Here is a 23,857-nt window from a genome sequence, read left to right as displayed (position 1 = left end):
TTCATTGGATACTGTTTTGGTCTCTATGCTTTAAACCAAAAATTTACATTAAATACGATTTATTTTTGTATAGGTGAATAAATACGCGATTAATGTATTGATGCATAAATCCGGCCCGCCAATATTCCATTTTTGTTGTTGAGCTCATAGCGAAGCTTAATCGGGAAATGACTTTTGTGTCAAAGTGGATGATTTGTAATAAATTAACGTTGAATGCTGCCAAAACTCGGCCTATATTCATTAGTAACACCATAAGTACTAGAGAATATCGCACTGTCATAGTAAATGATAAGACGATAACGCCTTCTTGGCGTATTCATTGGTGACGATATATCCTGGAAGAACCAAACCCAGAAGCTAGCTGTTAAACTCTCCCGTAGTGCTGGCTTCTTACGAAGCCTTTAGACATCTAGTTCCGAAAACGGTGCTCCGGGAAGTATATTTTGCAATGATTCACAGTCACTGGCAATATGGAATTTTGAGTTTGGACTTCTGCAACAAAACTACTTTGCATCCAATACAGATGGTACGTAACAACGCAATTCGTGCCCTCGCGGGTTCATATTGATGTTATTTAGGCAAGTCTTATACGGAGTGGAGAATATTGCGAATATTATTATTATTATTATATTTAAAAGCAATTTTAGTGACGCATATAACAACTATGGTCTTTTGTATCACGACATAACGGTTGCTAATCGAATCGATATTGCGATAAGTAAATACAGTCAACTAAACAGTTAGTACTGTCTCTTTGTCTTCGCAAGGAATTCCCACAGCAAAGGTAATATAAAATCAATAGTTATCATATTTTCCATGGTGAAGGGTACTCTCAGGTCCATTACGGCAGCTCTAAACTGGCATCTTTCGTTAGCGTACTTTGCACACTCGATAATAACGTGCTCTGCAGTTTCTTCGACATGGCATGTGGTACAATCAGGGGTATCGGAGCATCCAATTTTGCTAAGATGGTAGTTGAGACGACAGTGTCCGGTCCGTAATCTGAAAATGGTGGTTTCGGCACGTCGTGGCGTGGTTAAAGTAGGTAGTTTTGTGTATATGTCAGGGCAGAACTGTTTGAAATGTGCTCCAGAGGCGGTTTCGATGAAAAGTTGGTTCCAGTCTTGCCTACAGCGACCTAAAATCAATGAGTTGGCTTCGCTAGAAGTAAGATCTACACTTTGGTCAGCTAAGTCATGGGCCGCAGCCTCTATCGCAAGTCGGTCAGCGACTTCATTCCCTTCAATACCACAGTGTCCTGGAATCCATACAAAGGAAATATCTCTATGATTTTCATGTAAGAGATGGTGAGTTAGTTCTAATATTTGATTGGTAGTATAGTTATTTTCACCAAGATGGGTTTTCAACGACAGCAATGCACTCAAAGAGTCACTCAGAATAGCAACTCGGTCGATGGAATTTTCTGAAATCCATATCAGTGCATCGAATATTGCTCTCAGCTCAATTGAAAAGATTGATAAGAGTTTCGAACATACTTTTGATGTTCTTATATTGCGATCGGGGATGTAGAAGGAGTACCCAGCACCGTTGATGTTTTTGGATCCATCGGTGTAAATTAGCATTCTGTTTAGGTATTGCTCAAAAATATAATCTCTGAATATAGCATCGACAATGTGACGTGGTGGATCGCGCCCGAGGACTGTTTGCAATGATGTATCGATCATAGCGCATTTCAATAACCAAGGGTGGTTACCTCTGACTTGCAAATCATCCAATATTTGAAGTCGGGATAAGAGATTGAAAGTCACAAATCGGTCTGAGAGTAGATTGTAGATTTCCTTCCATGAACCCTCCAATAAACTACGTGCTGGGTTTGATTGTTGTGTTCTGATCTTGGAACGGTATTTGAGACAAAGATATTGGTGCCTGAGAAAAAGGGGCATGTCGTTACACGAGGCCTCTAATACGCATATAGGGGTGCTGGACATGGCACCGCAAGAAAGTCTCAGAGCTTGATTGCGGATTGCAATTATTTTCGTGAGGTGTGATTTCGGTGCGAAGAAGTACGCTTCCATGCCATACTCTATGATGGATCTTATCAGGCTCCTATACAGGGTTGATAGCGTTCGAGTGGATGCACCCCAAGATGTACCGGATATCATTTTGAGTAAATTCATGCGCTTTGCGCATTTGGATGCAACGTTACATGTGTGTATCTTATAGTTGAGTCTTTTGTCAAAGGTGACACCTAAATATTTGAAGGATTCCACATACCTCAGCTGATGACTTCCTAGTTTGAGTACAGGTTGTACATAATTTCGCTTTTTCGTGAAAACCATTGCTAAGGATTTCTCGACCGGTACCATAAAACCCCACTTTACACACCATCGATGGATCTGATCAAGGGATGACTGAATATTTTGAGCAAGTTGGTCAACAGCAAGACCTGCCTCCCAAATGGCACAATCGTCCGCATAGAGTCCCATGTCTGACTCGATAACTGTTGGGAGGTCATTTATCATAATGCTGAATAACAAAGGGCTAAGCACACTCCCCTGTGGAATACCATTTTCTGTGGTGAAAATGTCGGACAACGTTGTCCCGATTCGAACTTGAAAAGTACGGTCGTGTATGAAATTGTTGATCCAAGAAAGACAAGGCCCCGAAATACCCATTTCCCGTAATTTATGGATGACAGCAGCCCTCCACACCATATCAAATGCTCTCTCGATGTCCAAGAAGACAGCTAAAACCGATCTACCATTATGGATAGCTTTGTAAGTGGCATCGTGTAAACGGAGCACATGATCCAGGGCCCGCCGTCCTCGACGAAAGCCACTTTGAGCTGAGTGGAGTAAGCCGTGCTTTTCTAGATACCAAGATAGTCGCTTCATAATCATCGTCTCCATCACTTTACAGAGGTGGCTGGTTAAGGCTATAGGGCGATATGACTGTGGGTCTGATCGGTCCTTGTTTCCTTTGGGAATTGGAATAACAATCGAGTGCTTCCAGCTGCGAGGGACAGTCCCATTGCACCATGAGTTATTTGTCACCGAAAGCATACTGAGTAGGGCATATGGCGGGAAGTTTTGGAACATGGAGTAGCAAAGAGTGTCATGTCCCGGGGACGTGTCTTTTTTCGACTTCAGTGCTTTCTCAAGCTCTGCAATCGTGAAAGGATTGTTCAGAAGAGTATCAATCCTATGGTGTTCGACTTCTATGAGGAGTGAAGCTCTCAAGTCCAACCTATGACGGTAATTCAAAGAGCTGCTACAACGTTGGAATGTCTTGGCTAGTATTTGTGCTTTCCCTCTTTCGTCAGTAATATACTTGCTATCAACTTTCAAAGATGCCACCGAACTATTAGAAAGATTGCCCGAAATAGAACGGACGACACTCCACACTTTTTGGAAATTTCCCCTGGTGCCAAGTGTTTCACAAAAGGATCTCCATGATTCACGTTTTGCTGTTAGTATCACTCGTCTGCACTGTGCGCGACTACGTTTAAATTCAGCGATGTATTGCGGATTCAACGTTTGCCTCATTTTCAGAAACGCTGCCTTCTTCCTTCTCACAGCCCTGGCACAATCGTCGTTCCACCATGGTACTGATGAGCGAGTGTGACTTCTTTTGATTGGAATGGACAGGCTGGCCGCACATAGTACATCACTAGTGAATTTGTCGACCATGGCGTCTATGTTGTTCCCAAAATTTGGCACTTCGGGTAGATCAATCATCTGGCGAAAGCTCGCCCAATCTGCCTTCGAAAGGGCCCATGTAAGCGGACGTTTGTTAGAGCGAGATAGTTTAGCCAATACAGATGTCAGTATGACAAAATGACTACTGCCTAATAGGGAGTTTGTCACGTTGGTAGAGCACGAGTGTGCGATATCTGCCGACGCCAGTGACAAGTCGATGAGTGAGGCTCTGCTCACTGCGTTGTATGCAGTATTGATGCGAGTTGGACTCGTTGCGTTCAGGGTTACCAATCCATGCCGGTTTATCGAATCACACAACATGTGACCTCTGCGATTCGAGTTTCCAGCACTCCATGACCAGTGATGGGCATTGAAATCACCTAATATCAAAGACCTGTCTGACAGGTCACCCAAGAAGTCTAAGTCACCATTAACAACTCGGTACTCGGGAGAGCAGTATATGTTACAGATCCGCAAACCGTTCACTTCGATGCACAGCGTATCTATACTACCACCGAATATTGCGAATAGAAGAAATTAAATATCTGGAAGTAGCTAAACTCATGTATCGATATCACAGTCAACAGCTTACCTTTAGTTTGGAGGATCAATTACAACTATCGTAGTCCACCCATAGCCACAATATCAGATTTCCAGCCGCACCAAATTGCCGACATAATTTAGTAAGGAAGGAATTCTGCAAACTATCTCTGTTAATAGCCGGTCCTAACATTTGGAATAGGCATACCCATTACTATTCGCGAACGAAGCTTCGGCAGATTTAAACAATCACTGACAGACTATCTGCTGGAAACTTCTAAATCAATTTATTGGTCTGTGATTGATATTCACTGTTGTTGTTGCTGCTCGAGCATAGCTCTCTTACGTGTATGTTCTTACGGATCTCTTGTATTTTTGTGTGTTTCGAAATTTACCATTGTGTTTGTTCTGTCTCGTCTACGGTGCCGTGAGATAAAATTTTATGCTCTCTAGGGAAGGGATTGACTAGATGACCACCCGGTTGTATCGTTCCTTCCCAGTCCATACCGTTTATTTAAATGTTTCAAATTTTCGTGGTGAGACGAACCTCATAAATGATCTATCAATTCCCATACTGTTATGTTCTTGATCTTGTTTGAACAATAACTCAATACGACGAGGTTGCAATACGAAATCAGTATATTTTACAGCAGTATGACTTTAAGGCAGCGACACGATCCAGAGTACAGATAAACGAAAAGACCCCGAGAGAACAGAACACAAGGTATAAATACAAAGCACGACACACGAGGAAATAATGATTGGCGGTAATCACTAATCCTGGACAAATAAGAAACAAACGATACCAACGTAAAATGCACGAACTTAACAGTCCTCCCCTGTAAGTAAAGAGTACAAGGTGATCTACGTTGGCCGATAGAAATCAGTTTGTTTTCTAATTCTATGCGGATAACGTCTGCCCGACGTTCGAGCAGGACTAGCTAGAGGACGTTGTGCCCTATTCCTGGCCAATGGTTGCTCAACTTGTGGTTGCTGAGGCTGAGCAACTTCCTGCGTGGCTGTATTATTACCAGCTGAAATCAAGCGTGGTTGGAGTTGGTTTTTGTGCCTTCTCCAATACCCATGATCTGTTTTTATTATGTACACAACACGTCCCAGTATTTCCGTCACCACACCAGCAACCCACTTTGGTCCGCTTCGGTAACTGCGAGCGTAAACCGAGGAACCAATCTCGAAATGAGTGACTGATTGTCCAGGCGTAACGGGTTTCGATTTATCGAAAGGCGAGCACAAACTTAACAAATTGCGCGGCTGCCGACCATGTAAAATCTCGGCAGGCGTTTTCCAGTCTATGCCCGGGTGCGGTGCACATCGGTACGTAGCGAGAAGTGTTTGGAGCGCGAAGTCGAGATCTTTTCCCCCGTCGCAATTTTTTATTAATCCAGCTTTCAAAGTCTGGACGAAACGCTCCGCTTCCCCGTTAGAGGCAGGGTGAAAAGACGGTGATACGATATGGCTGATTGCCAAATTCGAACAAAACGTATCGAATTCATTCGATGTGAATTGCGGCCCGCCATCCGTAACGATCGTTATGGGCAAGCCTTCAATAGAGAAGACTTCCCTCAAAGCGTTGATTACACACAAGGTTGTGGTACAACCGACATTCATTACTTTAACGAAAGGATATTTCGAATGCGCATCGACGATGACAAGAAACATTTTATTGTTTATTGGACCTGCAAAATCCAAGTGAATTCGTTCAAAGCTTTCAGAAAATTTGGGCCATTCGCGATACTGACGATAAGGCGCTTTCATTACCTTACGGCAAGCGTCGCAACTCTTGACGAGATTTTCAATGTCGCGATTAATGGAAGGCCATGCGATGTAACGTCGAGCCATCTGCTTCATTTTCGCGATACCCCAATGTCCTTCGTGCAACAATGATAAGACTCGCGAGCGAAGTGACTGTGGAATTACTACGCGCTGAAAACCATCAATATTGAGCATGACTATGTCTTCGTGCAGAGAAAGCGAATGTTTGCGAGTCGAAAACCAAGAAAAATCATCAATGTGCACCTTTGGATTCCAATTACCATGAGTGACAGATAATTTTACTAGTTGCATGGTTTTGTCCTTCAGCGTCGCGTCGCGAATTTCATTGCGAGTTAACGGTAAGCCATCGAATGCCATATTAATAGCGTGAACAATCTCTGCGTTTTCACGAATTTCCAGTTCGGCAAACTCAGGGTCTGGACCCTTTGGTAGACGAGATAAACCGTCGGCGTTTCCGTGCTGATTAGTCGGTTTATAGCGAATATCGTATTGGTAAGCCATGAGCGTTAGTGCCCATCGCTGTAAGCGTTGCGCTGTGTAATCACGGGAATTTTCTTGTCTGGCGAGAAAATAGCTAAAAGCGGTTTGTGGTCCGTTACGAGCGTAAATTTTCTACCATAGAAGAATTGACGAAATTTAGTGACTCCGTAAATGATTGACAGAGCTTCCTTCTCTATTTGAGAGTAGGATTTTTGCGAATCAGAAAGTGTTTTCGACGCGTGCGCGATCGGTCTCTCTTCGCCATTGTGCTCGATTGAGAGGACAGCGCCGATTCCGAAAAGTTGCGTCACAGTCCGTATTCCAAATGAATTCCGCGTCTTTTTGAAGAAGACGGTACAAGTCAGCGGCTTTATTCGTGAAATTAGGAATAAACGCGCGATAATAATTGACTTTGCCCAGGAATGCCTGTAGCTGGCGAACATCCTGAGGTTTAGGCAACTGTTTGATTGCTTCAACGGATTTGTGAGACGGGCGTTTGCCGTCCTTGTCGATTATATGACCAAGATACTCGACACTACTTTTGAAAAATTCACATTTAGCGAAGTTGACGGTGAAACCGTATTCGGTGAGGCGCTCAAAGAGTAGCGATAAGCTGCGAAAATGATCGCGTTCATCAATGCCAGTAACGATTATGTCATCGATAAAACTAGCAACACCGGGTAAGCCGGCGATCATGGCATCAATACAGCGTTGAAAATTTGCGGGACTAGATGCGACTCCGAAACACATGCGTCGATAACGGAATAGACCAAATTGCGTGTTGATGACACACAAATTCTTCGCATCATCATCTAATTCTAGCTGAAAATAAGCATCGGCAAGATCAATTATCGTAAAAATGCAACCACCCTGTAACTTGTGAAGAATTTCTTCTAAAGAGGGCAGGGGATGTTGATCTATCTGAATCTGTTGATTCAATGCTTTGAAGTCACCACAAATGCGTACTGATCCATTTGATTTAGTGACGGCAACAATTGGTGCTGTCCAATCACTGTAATTGATTGGTTCGAGAATACCTTGATTGACTAATCTATCCAATTCGAATTGAACAGCGATTTGCCTTGCGAAAGGCAAAGGGCGTGGCTTGTTGAATACGGGCTTGGCATTAGGTTTCAAGTGAAATGTCACCTTTGTCTTGGTGCATCGTCCTAATACATTAGAGAAAACGGAGGGAAATTTGGACTGAAAATGTCAATATTACAAGATTGCGATTTGACCATCTGCGAGGAAATTGCATCCAAAGCAGACGTTCCCTTAAGCGGTCATGGAGAAAGCATCGCTCCAATCGAGACCAAAAATGTTTTGCCCACGGTGTTCGTCGAGAACTACCAATTTTAAGCCAACTCGAACTTCAGAACCCACCTGCACGGTTACAGTGCAAATACCTTTCACTTTCAATGGCTTGTCGCCATACGCTACGAAAGAGCAATGGTATGCTGAGAGTTTCGGAGAGCCCAAAGTTTTGTACCCTGTCAAACCCACCATGGCGGAGGGTGCACCAGTGTCCCACTGTGTCGGCAACGGAATGCCGTTGATGCTGGAGTTGATCCAGAGCTGGTTTCCTACGCGTCGATATAGTTGATCGATGTCGAAGGAGAGGAGTGGCACTGAGCAGAAATTGACGGATGTGACCTGTTGCGTGATACTAGGTTTGGTAGACATGCACACAGGTTTGATATGACCTTTACGACCACATTTCTGACATACTGCATGTCGATATTGACAGTCTTTTCTCTGGTGATCGATGAAACAGCGACTGCAGGATTTCAGTCTTTCCAGGAAGTTGCCTTGGTTGGATTTGGAAGGTTTTTTCCCCTTCTGATAACTTCCCGTCATCTTGTTGACGACGGAAGTGTCTTTACCGCTACTCTCGCCTTGGATAACCCTATCAGTTTCCAGCGTTCTCACGTATGTTGCGGCTACTTTGAGAACGTCGTCAAGGGATGGATTGGTTTGTGTTAGACAATGCCGTCTCACATCCGCGTGCGGCGTTTCTTTAATGATGAGATCGCGCATTAGCTCATCAACGTAGCTTTGATCACAGCCATCTCTTGAGCATGTGAAGTTGCAATCCTTGGAGATTCCGCGTAGAGTTGCGATCCAATCGGCGTACGATTGTCCCGGCTGCATTTTGCAATTGTAAAATTCGTACCTGGCAGCTTGCATATGAATTGAATCCTTGAAGTGTGTAGACAACTTCTCAGTCAACGCGTCGAAGGATTGCGCACTGACATCAGCGGCACCAAACAAATTACGTAGGAGCGAGTACGTTTCAGGTCCGACCCATGAGAGTAGACACGCTCTTTTCTTCTCCATGTTGGAAATGCCGTAAATTGCAAGGTGATGGTTGAATCGTTGCAGATATTGGTCCCACTTCTCCTTTGATTTTATGAACGAATCAAACTTCGGAGCGGTAGCTTCAGATGTTGACGTACCGGGACTCAACCTCTGCGCTAATTGCGCCATTTCTTCTTTATGCTGAGCGCGTTGTTGGTCCAGATCTTCTCTGTGCCGAGCATTTTGCTGCTCCAGCTGATCTTTTTGATTTGCAATTGTTTCATGTAGACTCGCTATCATTGCCTGCTGCTTCTCGAGCAGCTTCAATATACCTGAATCCATGCTTAATATTCGTCGCAGAAATAACTTTGAATCCGACTTCTGACACCAATTGTTATGTTCTTGATATTTTTTGAACAATAACTCAATACGACGAGGTTGCAATACGAAATCAGTATATTTTACAGCAGTATGACTTTAAGGCAGCGACACGATCCAGAGTACAGATAAACGAAAAGACCCCGAGAGAACAGAACACAAGGTATAAATACAAAGCACTACACACGAGGAAATAATGATTGGGGGTAATCACTAATCCTGGACAAATAAGAAACAAACGATACCAACGTAAAATGCACGAACATAACACATACCTTGCCCGCCGATTGGAGAATATCCTGCCCCTGCCTTAAAGTATACCTATTCAGTAGCTGTAAAACCCGATCGAAACGGCACACTCATTAATGATAACTGAGCGTATTTTCACGAACACGCTTTACTTAATCCAAAATTTCCTGGGTTGTTCTGGTCGTAGACAATTACAACTATTACAGATGGATAGCTATTATCAATACGCATACGTCGAGCCATAAATAACATCTTATACTATCGAATAGCCTGTTCAAAATGCAGATTGAATATATAAAAACGTTTTGCGCAAAATACAATTCGCCACGGCGTTCGCGTGAATGTGCGCGCGTGAGATAAACCAGCGCCCGTGACCTAAATCAGCGCATCGCCGAGACATCAAATTCATTTGCAGATCTTTTCTCCTAACATGCGTTGGTTATGCCCATTGCCCATCTATTGGAATACTTATAATCAATAATTAGTCGCACAGAAGATTATTTGAACTGGAAGTAAAAATATTTTACGAAATAACATGCGCGGGTTTTAGCAATGTATTTTCTGTTGCTGTGGAAGATTACGCATATTGAATATTTTTGCTTTTCATACTAATACACCAATACTGCCATGATGTTGTTCAGCGAGCCACAAGATCTCCGCTATTGATATGACAGGAAATTTATGTCCGTAAATGGCTGCACTTCTGGTGAAAATGTTTCACGTCTTTCCCGTAGTAGCCTAGCGAATAAAGCGAAATGCACCGGCACATCAAAGCTCCGGTCGCGATTCTGGTATTGAAAGGTATTTTCGTGTCTGCTCGAGATTTCCGTCCACAACGCGCAGGTCATTCATGAAAATTTGACGACCAGCAAAGCCAATGGCATATATTGCGCCACGCAATAAATTACTTTACAAAAATATGGTTGAATGTCGATTTTCAATTTAGCGGATCGAGGTATGTAGAGTCTGCGGTCACGAACGCACTTCGAAACTGATTGCTGCGATGTGCGTGTTGTACAACAGCAATGTTAGTTTCAACACATGGCACGAACTCGTACAAAGGATGGACAAGCGATTACATATACCGGCGTTGTGAAATGAATCATTTCAACGTCCGCGATACTATGTTATCACCCAAACAATAACACGCGGTAATATATTTGCTGTTGTGATTAGCGAAGATTCGCTGTTGCAGATTACGCATATCGATTGCTGCTTTTCATACTAATACAGCATTACCAACATAATGGTATTCAGTTCAGCTACAAGATCTCCAAAGCGCAATCGATATGACAGAAAATTTATGTCCGTAAATGGCTTCACTTCTGGTGAAAATGTTTCAGATCTGGCCCATGGTAGAGAACAAAACCTAAATATGGTTGAATGTTCAATGTCCATTGTCAAATTAGCGAATAAATAGGTATGTAGAGTTGGCGGTCGAGTTGTGCACTTCGAAACTGATTGCTGCGATGCGCATGTCGTGATAGCTGGGTTATCAGGATGCCTATTGGTTCAATAGACAGCCCTTGTCTCAAAGCGATTGCCTACATCACCATTGTGGATGAAAGGCTTGCATAATATGACCCGGGGCCTACGATAAGTTATCGTAGGCCCCGTATGACCTAATCTTTCTTCAAATGCCCAGTAAAATAGCAGTGAAACACTGCATTTTATATTGCAGATATGACTACCTGTCAATCCAACCAATATATATTCATTTCTACTTGTTGTACAAGAGCAAGGTGTGTTTCGATAAAGCACTATCTTGTACTTAGTAACTCGTACGAAGCGATTACATACATCGGCGTCCGGCACTGTGAATTGAATCATTGAATGAGCGTCGTCAATACTACAATAACACGCGGCCGGCGCGTGTATGTGCACGGAATGCGAGACGCCTGGCATCAATCGCGCTATAGCCAACTGTTGCCATCGGTATATCAGCGGTCGTTACAGTCGATTGTATTATCGTAAGAACCTCACTCAGGTCATTTTGGAATCCTGATATTGCTGTGAAATCAGTCAGGCGATGATTCTATCCCGAGCACGTCTATGTATGACGTAGTCGCAAATTCAAGAAGCAAATTCTCTTTTATTTTCAAAAAGTTGAGAACACTTCTTGGTATAGGGGCATCACCTGTTTCTCTCTCGCTTTGAGAGTAGCTCAGTTGGTTAGGCGGCTGTTTCACGATTACAGCGATATATTGGGTGTCGGTTCAAGTCTCGTGGTTCGGATTTTATGAACATTTTTCTAAATGCATTGAAATTTGGACTCGAGGCCGGCCGTTCCAGTCGGGTTAAGCAAACGACATCGCAATCGAATTAGGAATACATCAGTGATGGAATACTGACACCTGGGCGTATAATATGTCCCGGCATCAAAAGCCTATTTTACTGATCTCTCATATATAATATGAATTCTTACGCATCAAAAACGACGTAGCAACGTATGTTACAACGATCGACAAACGCATCGAAAAATCTGCTTGTGATTCTTCGCAATTCTGAATACTCACCCCCAGACCTGTAACATAACCGTCATGATGAAAGTTAACATAGCCGTGTCCTGTGATCAGTTCTGGGCCCACCAAATAAGGATGAGAAAATAGTTGCTTTGTGACATGAGTACTATTGATTTCGAAGTGGCCCTGCCGGTAGACCATTTGCACGTGAGCAGTTGCGTAGCAGCATGGCTTTCATTGAAAATGCCGCCCCATCTAAGTACACCGCAGCAAATAGTTTCATGTTCAAGAAATCTTTTCAATAAAAATAATTACAGATAATATGGCGCGTCTCAGAAGTTTTATGTGGCTTGAGAAAGAAGCTTCGCCGTCTCAGCGTTCATAGGGCAAAAAACAATAAAGACAAGAAATGGTGAACGAATGTATTAGGCCATGGGCGGCCAACCCATCAAACCCGCGAGAAGAGTTTGAGTGGCCCGCGATATAATTCTCGAAATTAGCTGTAATATCAAATATTAAATAGGTCATGTAATTTATTACGTTTATATATTCTATATCGTCTGTTATTGCCATAACAAACTATGTAATTTATTTTGAATTTGCAAGACCAACCAAAATTTTGATTAGCTCGACCGCGAAAATTGGGTTGTTGATGACTTAAGCATCAGTTCCGACGCATTGGCGTAGCCAGGTGTCAGCCACATTTTTCGTAGATATTCGTAAATGACCATAAAGTAGGAAATGTCGAGGTGGATATATTTGACTTCATATCGAGATCTTTCCGTCTAGATCAGTGGTTCTCAAAGCGGAATTGCCTTTCAAACTGCCTTTAGCCAAATGGAAAGTGTGAAGTAGACCTATTTCACTGAGCCGTGAGATTTGCTTGTGTCCACACCATATAGGACACTATGGTTCATGAGTGCACTATGCACGCTGACTTTTCATGATATAATTGTCATCGATTTTGATGCGTAGTAATGTATGTCTTATTGTTTTCATCTTTACGTATAATCCGGCTCGCTTTTATCAGACGATTAAAGAAATGTCATTCACATTCAACATCCGAGTGGCCCGCGCAGTGATTCGTAAATCTTATGTGGCCCTTTGGGCGGAAAAGTTGGTTCCCTGTATTGGGCAAATAAAAATTCAAAAGCCGCCTCAAAACTGATCTTTTCGGGCTTTTGCCGAAGCAAAATCAGCGACAATATCCTCGGAATCAAGTTTATGAACGTAGTCCCTTGCTAGAGAAAGCAAGGATGGAGCTGATAGCCGATCATCATTCATGGTAGAACGTAAATAGGACTTTATCAGTTTGAGCTTTGAGAAGCTCCTCTCGCTGCTCGCATTTGAAATACCAATGTTCAGACAGAGTTTAAGACACGAGCATAACTATGGTGTCGAATCAAGTAGGTGTGATTTAACTAACCACGGTAAAACATCAAACGCTGTTGCATTACGATCAAACTTGGTTTCACTGCTCAGCACGATCCAGCCTCTTGAATCTGTCAATTTCCGCAGCTAACTCCAATTGAACAATACTGGTCCTAATCGAAAGCTTTGCCACCCTGATTCCGGAAACACAATTTAAATGCTGGTCAGGACAACGGAACCACCCCGAAATAGCCGTCTGAGTCTGAAAATCGGCATTGTCCCGAATTACCGCTCCATACAATTTCTATTATCATGGTCAATTGGTCATTGTGTTGCGGCACTCCGATTGTTCGGAACGGTCGATCTTGACGGCTATTTCGGAGGGGTTCCATTACCTAGCTCACATTTTAATTTGTATTTTCGGAATCAGTGCGACACTAGCTTTCGCTTGAGACCAGTTGATTAAATTTGAGCTCTCCAGTCGCCAGCTATATGACTACCAATTATACGCTGATTTGAGCCGGCTGTGTGCACTGTGCAGTGCAGCCTCATTTTGCCGCCCCTTGGAGCCTGCCCCCCATGGCGCATAGACATAACCGCCAAGTAGCTGCTACGCCATTGCATGTAGGTTGGAATCGGGAAAAGGCAAATTATAAGGACAGCATTACATAAAGAATTGCACTGATCACTCGATATAAATACATAACACAGCTATAGACGTCGAACCTACCTTCCATTATCATTCAAGCAGTCAAAATATAAATGATAAAACAGTCCGGAGCCATCGATGATCACCGTCGAGTCGCATAGTTCCAAGTCGTCTAATAGTCCACGTCGATGAATGAGACGATTTAAAGTCCTTATTCCCATATTTAAACGTAAATACAAGCTGCATTGATGGATGGTATGATTAATATATGTTACTAATAATTATTATAAGTCCGACACACACAATTTACAATGCGACAACACACAATGCGATGTAACGAACAGATGCGAGGATGACGATCGACCAGTTGCGGTTGCTGTTGCGGTCACTTAAACTGTGCCTAGTGCCCGATGTCACGGTTCTTTTTCGATGTTAGTCTCGATTCCGCGGCTATTTCTTGTTCTGTCCATTCTCTGTGGGTTCTCTATCTGGGCTTTTTGTCGCCGTATGGACAGCAACGCGGAGGAGTCCAGAATAACCTCCGACGCGGAGTCGAATCCGGGCTGCCTGGGTGGCTTATCGTCACCACTACGCTATCTCCCCCGTTAAAATGGCCTGGATTTGCCAACGTGCTAGCAGATAAGACAATTGTTTCGTTCCGTATTAATATTAATTTCATCCTTTCAAAGCACCAAATGATCCAGATACTATAGTCGTTTGGTTATATGTTTGAGATTTCAAAAAACAAGATGTATATTTGAATGCTGAAATTAGCTTCAGTTTCGCAAGGGTGAACAAGATCACAATAATATCATCTCATACGCTTATGACTACCAGTCCAGGGGTCATTGTATAATATGTCCTTGTCGGTAACAGCAGGGTTCTCTCGATGACGAATTGACAGATATACCAAAAACGTGAACAGTCGTTTTACTACAAGAAGTGTGTGATAAGCCAACGCAACGCAAGTCACAAATGAATGGGTATAAAGCTTATGTCTACTTTACGCTCGTCATAGGCAGAACTGTAGTTCATCGCTGCTTAGCGTTGCCAAACATCGGAGGTGGCTCGTCATCGGACATGGCTCGTCATCGGATCTGCGTCTCTTTAGCAAGAATTATTAAAATAGAAAAACGATGTATTGATTGACGCTCGTATAACCGCTGCTATACAGCGTAACCTATTTAAAATTCGTCGCAGGCTTTGATCTGCTTCAAAGATGAAATTACTGTATCATCTATATCTGCGGACATGTCACAAATACGTTTGCGATTGTTATCATTCTACACGGGAATCGGTTTCAATTCTTCCACAGCTTTGGTCCCAAACATATTTTATACAATTCTAGTGCAAGCCGTAAGAATAACTTTCTTCTCTTCCGTGCGAGGTTTTAAATTTTTAGCTGTCATCTCTGCTACCACATAACCAGCCTGCACTGCGATCTCGTTGCGCTGCGCTTGGATAGGCTACTATTTTATAAGATTTGTTTCACAATAAACTCTGCCCACTACCGCATTGTCGATATAATTAAAAGCATCTCATCGAAGAGGCCAAGCACAATCAGCACTATATAATACAGAGGCGTATGGATAGTGGATACCAAACGCATTTCCACGCAGATCGTGCAGCACGTGCGGGGATAGCAATAACTAAATAGGGGCAGCCACCCGCAGTTCACTTAGTCAATGTTCCCTATAGGCTGCGCACGTGCGCAAATGCGCAGTGGTGACACGGTCTCTGCGCACAGAAAATCTAAGTTGCGCACAAAAAATCCGAAGTGATGACCTTTTTTTGTCGTTACGCACTGTTGTCCAAGGGTCTGCGCCGTGAGTTGGTGAGTGCGCGCAGACTCGTCGAAAATTAGAGGGAATATTGCTTATAGTTCCAACAAACCGGGATAATAACCTCAGCGGAGGGAAAATTTGATCAACTTTACTTCTCAATTCTCAGATTCGTCGCTTGTAACAAATCGTTGCACTCGGAGCCTACATTTTAACGGCAGTGCCGGCACTCTACCTAACAATCGCAATGTGGACGCTGGACTTCGTTATTTTTATAATTCGAATTTCCACACGTCAGCACCACCTCCAAAGGAGTTCATTTCTCGTTGGTGATTAGCAAGACGATGATGATTGGAAAGCTGCATTGTCACACAGGCGCCGCCATGTTTGCTCATCTCTGCGATCAATCAACGTATATTGTGCAAACAGAATTCAGCGTTCATGGCACGCGATATTTCGGATAAAGCGAATTCGCGGGTATATTGATTGCGGGCATGGAAGCAATTTTCATTTGTCAAATCTACAAACCGCACATCGATCCCGATTCAGAATACTGACCGTTTGCTATGGACAAAAATTGGATTGCGCATCATTTCAAAATTTCGAAGAAATCACTCCCGGAACCCTTGCGAGACATAAATGGCACACTAGTGTGCCGAGGCCCACCGGTTGAGAACCATTGGATTAAGGTTTGGATTTGGATTTGAATAAAATAGTATTTACGGTGAGCACCACTATAATAAATATTTAGGGAATTGGTCACCGTAAATCAGGGGCGGGCAACATACGGCCAGCGGAGAGTTTTCCGTCTTACATGATAGTGTGGCTTGTGGGCCCAGTCTGCCGAGATTTCTCACTACTTGCTTACTACGTCCAATTTTAGTGACTGTATATCTTATGACATACGGGTTTATCTAACGGCTTGAAATCTTAATTAAGGATTGCTCCGTGTGTTGATTGATCAGATAGAAGCAGACATGGCGGTGCCTGTATGACAATGCTATTCTCAAATCCACATTGTCTTCGTCATTAGCGGCGAGAAATGGCTTTGAAGCGACATTGCTGTCGTTAAAATATATACATTAAATACGATTTATTCCTTGCATATGTGGATAAATGGGCGAATAATGTATCGATCCAGCAATCCCGCCCGCCAAGTACTTAGTTTCCCTATATCCGGCCTGCCGACTGGATAAGTTCCCCGCCTCTGCCGTAAATTATTCTTGATCCAAATTTGTCGACGGCAATAACTCCGCTTCCACTGGTTGGAATTGAATCAAATTTGGTGAACATCGTTTCTATAGACAACCTAACACTTTCATGAAGGGAACAGAAAATTTTCAAATTTTTTGCTATTTATTTTTATAAAATAAATAAAAACTTTCTTCTCCTGTAGCAATGCGGCTTCTGGTTGGAATTCAACCAAATTTGGTGTGTAGGCTTAAATTGGAGACCTAACAATGCTATCAAGTAGCCAGTGCGATTTGAGAAAAAAAGTCATTTTTGAAGACCCCTTTTCTACAATTGTACAATGTACAATTGTACATACTGTCTACTCAGATTGCAAGAACGGGACTATATCGTCCCGACAACGGAGCATATCCATATCGAAAGGTTTGGCCATCCAGCGTCGGCATTTCAGACCAAGGTTTTGTCGCCACTTATATTTTCGGCACCGCATTTTATCAGCAGTTTGTTGGCCAAAGCATTACGTCTTCATGTGCCCCGACGCAGAAGGGGTTGGCCTCGAAATGAATGAGTCTCATAGGCCTGATTCCGCTCGTTGCACACCCTTACCCTAGTTCATCCCAACGATCTTCGACCATGTTTTCCAGGAAAACCAGTCGGGAAAATCTTATCATGAATTCTCATGATAATGCCATATTTCAACGTGTCTCGCTTATTGACCACAGAATCCAACACAGTGGCTTTGGATATGTAAAAACTATCGCAGGATTCTTTGAAATAAATTTAACAAATAATACATACATATTAACAGATAGCTCTGGCACAGTGTTGACCCAATATTGTACCCTTTGCGACCCATACATTCATAACCCTTGAAGGGGTAAAAATTTGCGTTACAGTAACTTGCAGATGTGAGTCTGTAATGATGATATTTACTACTATCCTCGTGCCTCGCGGTAATCGAACAGTTTTTACGAAAATATGATGATTATTTAGCGAAAGAAAGAAAGTCAAATTGACGTTATTTTTCCAGCCTGTCGCAGCCGTTGCAGGCTCAGACGGGCTGATATACTGTATGTCTGCCACCACACCAGCTTCCAAATCAGGCTTTTTGTTACGTAATTATTACAGTGCGAAGATATTCATTTACTACGGCCTGTGAGAGCTACGATTAGTGGTGCGTCGCAACTAAAAAAGTTACACTGACCTTAAATTTCCTATTAGGTTTATTAGAACTTTTCCACGTCAGAAAAAATAACAATTATTCACGATTTTCATACGCACTTGATCCGGATTTTCATTCGCACCACTTTCGTCATTCGCACTGCAATTTTTTTTCATTCGCACAAATGCGAATCGTCACGCTGGTTGAAAAGCACTGACATAGCGCATATAATATATTGACTCAGAGATGAGACTCATGTACCCTATAACTTACTGCTCAAGCTACCCGAATTAGCCTACTAACCAGCCGTTCAATATATCTGGAAAAGGCAATATTGTTGTCTATTGAACTGTCAGTCAAGAGCTGAGAGCTCACTCAGGAGGTGTTCGTATCAGCTACTGCCAGTTACGTATACATTGTAAGCTGCTGTCCGTATGAATATACTATTCAATTGTATATTGAAGTTCTGTACCTCCAAGAAGCTGCTCAATACATTCATAATATAGGTTAACACAGTCAGGGCCGTAACAGCACTTCGTCAGGCCCCCCCCAAAACTTTGGTCTTGGGCCCCCCATAGGGTTATAGACCGAACTTCTGGGGGGCTTCGCCCCCCAGACCCCCCCTCCGGCGATACACTCTTTGCCACTATTCATCTTAGACTTTGGGACTTTGTTTAGTGAATCAGTTTTTGTCGCCTAAGCTCGCGAGGCGCGGAACATTTATGATTTCATCAGTCAGTATGATCGGGAATTGCGTATTTGTTATCAATTTTTATCTTCTCTCTGCTGACGTAATCAGATTTGCCGGTAGAGCTGAGTGAGGTGTGTTTGAAAAGGAAGGACCACTCAATAATAATTAAACAGCACCTCGTCAGGCCCCCATCACGTTGTTCGCGTTTGTCACGAAATTATCTGTACTGTATTGTGAGCCGAGCGAAAGCGAGGCGCGAAAATTTTCGATAATTTATGATAAAATCGGTCAATCAGATCGGTGATTGCATATATATTATGCTATCAATTTATTGTCCTCTCTACTAACTTAATTAGATTTACCGGTTGAGCTGAGTGAAGTGTCTTGAAAACGGGAGGGCCCGTAATTATTGATTAAACATCTTCGGGCGGGCGGACCCGTTGATATGACTTCGTTACGGTGTTATTTCGTGACTTCCAGTCTGCTATATCAAAAAATATAGAATCGCCCAAACGTAGGCTTCTAAACTAAGAGACGCACACAATTTCAAATTGGTATTTCTTCACTGGCATAAAATTTTCCACAGCGGGATGGTAATTGTCTCGTGAGGTTCAGATTGCAAAGACAGGAACATTCGGCGCCAGTCATTCAGGAGCCTTTGGACAATTAAACCTATATGTATTTTGTATAGCCTATATAACGAAGTTTTCGGTCTGCATAAGGGCATAGACCTTTTCGGTCAAGCTTTTCTCGCTACCGATCGTTCTGGCACACTTCTTGGAGTCGCATGTTATATGGCCTAAAACTTGATTGTATGTCTTGGTGGGCCGTGGTGCGGTAATGGCCCAATATCCAATAATATAGAAAAATAGGCGCTTGAATTCGCGCACAGCGCGAAAAAATTTTGTAAAATTTGCATAAATTTTCAAAAAATACGCTATGATTTATGCTAATTCACGAAATAATTTTGGGCCCCCTTCGAGCTCGGCCCCCCCCCCCAATTGGGGGGTTTGGGGTGCGGCAGTTACGGTGCTGAACACAGTATCGAAGCCATCCAACTATGCCTGACAGTCAAGTGATTTTAGTTTACTCCAGTCTACCTCTCGGTTCGCAACTCGATTCGATATCGTCGATCGATACAACGTCTGAAACGTCTGGCAGGGATTAGGGGAGTCCCCATATTTAACACTCGTTGATCAGTAATACCATGGAAAACTGAAGTCGGGTATCGATATTGGTATATGTGAACTTCGAAAGTCTTCCATACCGAGATGGACGACGAAATTTGGCATGGTATATCTTGGTTGTGTTATCTAACTACGCGGAAAGTTTCAGGATTTTCACTCAATGATTAGCTTGGTAATTCCGTTATCGAAGTCGGCAATATATCGGCGCGCTCTGATCTATCAGATACTCGAATTCGACAGCAAAATTACTACGCTAATCATTGAGTTACAGACTTGCAATTTGGTACAGTGTTAGATGACAACATTTAGATATACCATACCACCTTGACCTAGACTCCATATAGTGCATGGGTTCTCAACTGGAGGTCCGCGAATCCTCTAAATTTGCAGCCTGATTCATAATGAAAATCAGAGGTCTCAAACACGTGGCCCGCGAGACCAATTTGTGCGGCGGCCTGTGATGGCATTTTCGAGGTCGACGTATGCGACAATATTTAACTGCCAAATATCTTTTTTTTTAATTTGAGAACTGGAAATTCGCTCTAAAACTACTCCAGAAGCCTGGAACTACTCATCAAACTTAACTATTACATCACTCTCAAAAGTTACCAAGCAGTGGAAGAGCAACTATTACGTCACACTGCTTGTTTATGGTGGTAAAACATAACCCGTTGATGATTCGTGACTGAAAATTGTGATTTGGACTTAGGAACGAATTTTTGTAGAATTTCTCCGTCTTGGACATAATGTGTGATAAAATAAAAATGACTCGAGTTGAGTCGCATCAAACGTTACAATCAGAGAAGGAATTATTGTGACTCGGAACTCCGTGACTTAGTACACGGACGCAACAAACTATCAAACTTGTATGGGGAATGGTAATATATCAAAAGGTCTCACCTTGTGTTGCGTATAGCTTATATCTAAGCAGCTCAGTATGGCAAACATTTGCATTATGTTGCCCTCTTGATGTATTGTTAGTTACATCCTGTGTCATCTTGGGTATCTTTATCCTTGTTATCGTCGCCAATTACATGTGGCGAGTATAAAGTAGTCGCCGCCTTCACAGCTGTAACACCAGGGGATTCTTCGGCTGTGGCACAGTCATTATTATATTCAAGCTGTTATAGATCTTTTCCAATATTCGAACGTAAATCTAATGCTGATTTAATTTGACTTTGGAAATGAATTAATCAATAGCCCATTTATCAGGAGTATGCATGCCCGAAACCCGGATTAGGCTGTACTATTCTGTTGCAATGCTCTGATATCAGATCAAACTTAGTAAAATGCTAAAATATTCTACCTATAATTGTGACACGTCAAATGTCCGCTGTCTGCAAAATTTTAACGCGACAGCTTTTACGATGTCCTGATCCATTTGTACTGTGTTTTGGTGTCTAAAACTAAATATACAGTAACTATGCCAAGTACAGCAACAATTTTGTTCAAATATGTTGAAATGTTATTTTTTTCCTGTCATTCGTGAATTGACGACAGTAAATCACATACATATTCTGTGCAAACTATTTTTAATTGCCTGTAAGCCAATAACTGGCGAGGTAGTGTATTTATCAGGGTCGTATTTAAAACAAAAATCAATTTAAAACAAACATATTTAAAGCGAGGCCTTTATTGAAAACATGTTTTTTATTGATTTTTTTAAGCCATGACGTTACGAATTTTCAAGTGTGGCGTCATAGTGGATTGACATTGACAATTAAAAATACAGGGTAAATATAGCTCCTTTGACGAAATATTTGTACGAATATTGTTGAACCGACTATTTTGAGGTTTCCAACCATCCCATATCGATATACGTCATCACTATCGGTCGCTAATTGTCCGTAGGCTCATACATCATGTTTTTTGGGAAGTATTTACACAATTATGGCATTATTTTACAACTTGAAAAAAACAGAATTTTTTTAATGCCATCGTTAAAAACATTGTTTTAAATGCAACCTTAGTAAGGATATAGGCGTCTTGGTCGTGAGTTCAATCTCAGATCGGGTCAGATCAAAGACTTGAACGTGAAACTGGCTGTAAAAACTAAAAGTGGGCCGCGCAATCATTCATAAACCTTATGAACAAAGCGTTTGGACGGAAACCCTGCGATAAAGACAGTGTTGTATCATGTGAATGATATCGCCATTTAGTCTGGAATGACAGCCACCATAGCTCGGTGGATGGAGAACTGCCATGTAAACCATGTGTCGTGAGTGCGATCCTCACTGGTGGCTCGAGTGTCGTGGTCGAGTGGTTAGGGAAACAGGCTATAAATCTTTAGGGCTCTGATCGCTCAGGTTGGAGTCCTGCCGACAACGCGTTTTGCTCACAATTCCAGCCATCTACAATGTAGTGCACGATAATATTTTGACTATTCGCATATGTGCTAACACGGCTAAGTCCGGTACGAAAGTTTCTGTTTGTAAGGATCCAGGCTGAATGTGTGAAACACCGTTTTAATGGCCTAACTTATTTTTTTGGCGCTGGGGCCTATTTGAAACTTCAGAGTATACTACAGGTCAAGTATGGAGCCGCGTAAAATACTCAAGTACTTATACAGCCAGGTCTTTGGAGCAGTCGCAAATTTTAAACTGATTTGGAAGCTGGTGTAGTGGCAGACATACAGTATATCAGCCCGTCTGAGCCTGCAACGGCTGCGACAGGCTGGAAAAATAACGTCAATTTGACTTTCTGCTTTCTTTCGCTAAATAATCATCATATTTTCGTAAAAACTGTTCCATTACCGCGAGGCACGAGGATAGTAATTAATATCATCATTACAGACCAGACAGTACCACGCTGTGCTACCTAACATGGGCGATGGGTTTAGTGACCACAAAAGAAGTAATATTTTAAGGAATGAAATTACAACAAAGGATCACTGAAATTAATTTAATTTCATTTTATTTTGAACTCTGCATGATACCTGGAAAGCTAGATACGATACTAGCTGAAAGATCATCTCCATGTAAACCTTGATCGCGTGGGAAGCCCTAAGCCGGTGGTTCTCAATCCTTTTAGACATGCCCCTTTTATGATAATGAAAAAACCCGCGCCCTTTATCGTCATGTAACAAAATGCAGCCACAATGCCAGCAATCCCAACGGATAGTTTGATGGCATGGAAGGTTACGAATGTTGATGACAGAATTCTAGAATATGATTTCCGGATTATACACAGCGCGATAACGATAACTATGAACTGAAGGTAAATCGCGCGCAGCGCGAAAAAATTTTCATTTAACCGCAGATTCGCGACCCTTTCACTTACTTCACATACTTTCACATCTCCAGTTTCCGAACTATATACTGCCCTAAGCGTTTTTTTAAGCATCTCGGTCTCGGCCGTGTTTGGAACATTGCACGTCAATTTCAGCATTTCAAAACGTTTTCTTATAGCTTTCTTCCCAAATCTCAAATCAAATCGCGGGCCGCAAAACGTGACCTCGCGGGCCGCATGTGGCCCGCGGGCCGCGTGTTGGTGACCCCTGGAGTAGACAGTATGTACATTTTACAATTGTAGAATAGGGGTCTTCAAAATGACTTTTTTTCTCAAATCGCACTGGCTACTTGATAGCATTGTTAGGTCTTCAATTTAAGCCTACACACCAAATTTGGTTCAATTCCAACCAGTGGCGGCATTGCTACAGGAGAAGAAAGTTTTTATTTATTTTATAAAAATAAAAAGCAAAAAATTGGATAATTTTCTGTTCCACCCATAAAAGTGTTAGGTTGTCTATGGAATTCACCGAATTTGGTTCAACTCCAACCAGTGGAAGCGGAGTTATTGCCGTCGACAAATTTGGATTATGAATAATTTACGGCAGGGGAGGGCAACTTCTCCAGTCGGCAGGCCGGATATAGGAAAGCCAAGTACTTGGCGGGTCGGATTGCTGGATTGATACATTATTCGCCCATTTATCCACCTCTGCAAGGAATAAATCGTATTTAATGAAT

The 23,857-nt window shown here is 42.4% G+C and overlaps 2 protein-coding genes across 3 annotated transcripts in view; one reads left to right on the top strand and one right to left on the bottom strand.

The window, feature by feature from the left end:
• Positions 1-23,857, top strand: part of LOC145452069 (tyrosine--tRNA ligase, cytoplasmic-like) — a 539,006-nt gene that overhangs the window by 315,751 nt on the left and 199,398 nt on the right. The window lies entirely within an intron of this gene.
• Positions 1-23,857, bottom strand: part of LOC145452077 (single-strand DNA endonuclease ASTE1-like) — a 173,125-nt gene that overhangs the window by 145,628 nt on the left and 3,640 nt on the right. Inside the window, exons 1-2 of one of the 2 annotated variants that reach the window (XM_080330294.1) lie at positions 13,962-14,146; positions 11,824-11,922 (exon numbers count right to left, since the gene is read on the bottom strand). In XM_080330294.1, coding sequence (XP_080186420.1) covers positions 11,824-11,922; positions 13,962-14,101 — 239 coding nt within the window. In that variant the 5' untranslated portion in view covers positions 14,102-14,146. Of the gene's footprint in view, positions 1-11,823; positions 11,923-13,961; positions 14,147-23,857 lie in introns of those variants that run through there. The other variant, XM_080330295.1, reaches the window with a different exon arrangement.

This window comes from Botryllus schlosseri, chromosome 12, assembly GCF_051294905.1.
Source record: "Botryllus schlosseri isolate E-star chromosome 12, Bs_hap1, whole genome shotgun sequence".
NCBI classification, from domain to species: Eukaryota; Metazoa; Chordata; class Ascidiacea; order Stolidobranchia; family Styelidae; genus Botryllus; species Botryllus schlosseri.
The sequence above is the reverse complement of the archived record's forward strand: the minus strand, read 5'-3'. Positions and strand labels throughout refer to the sequence as shown.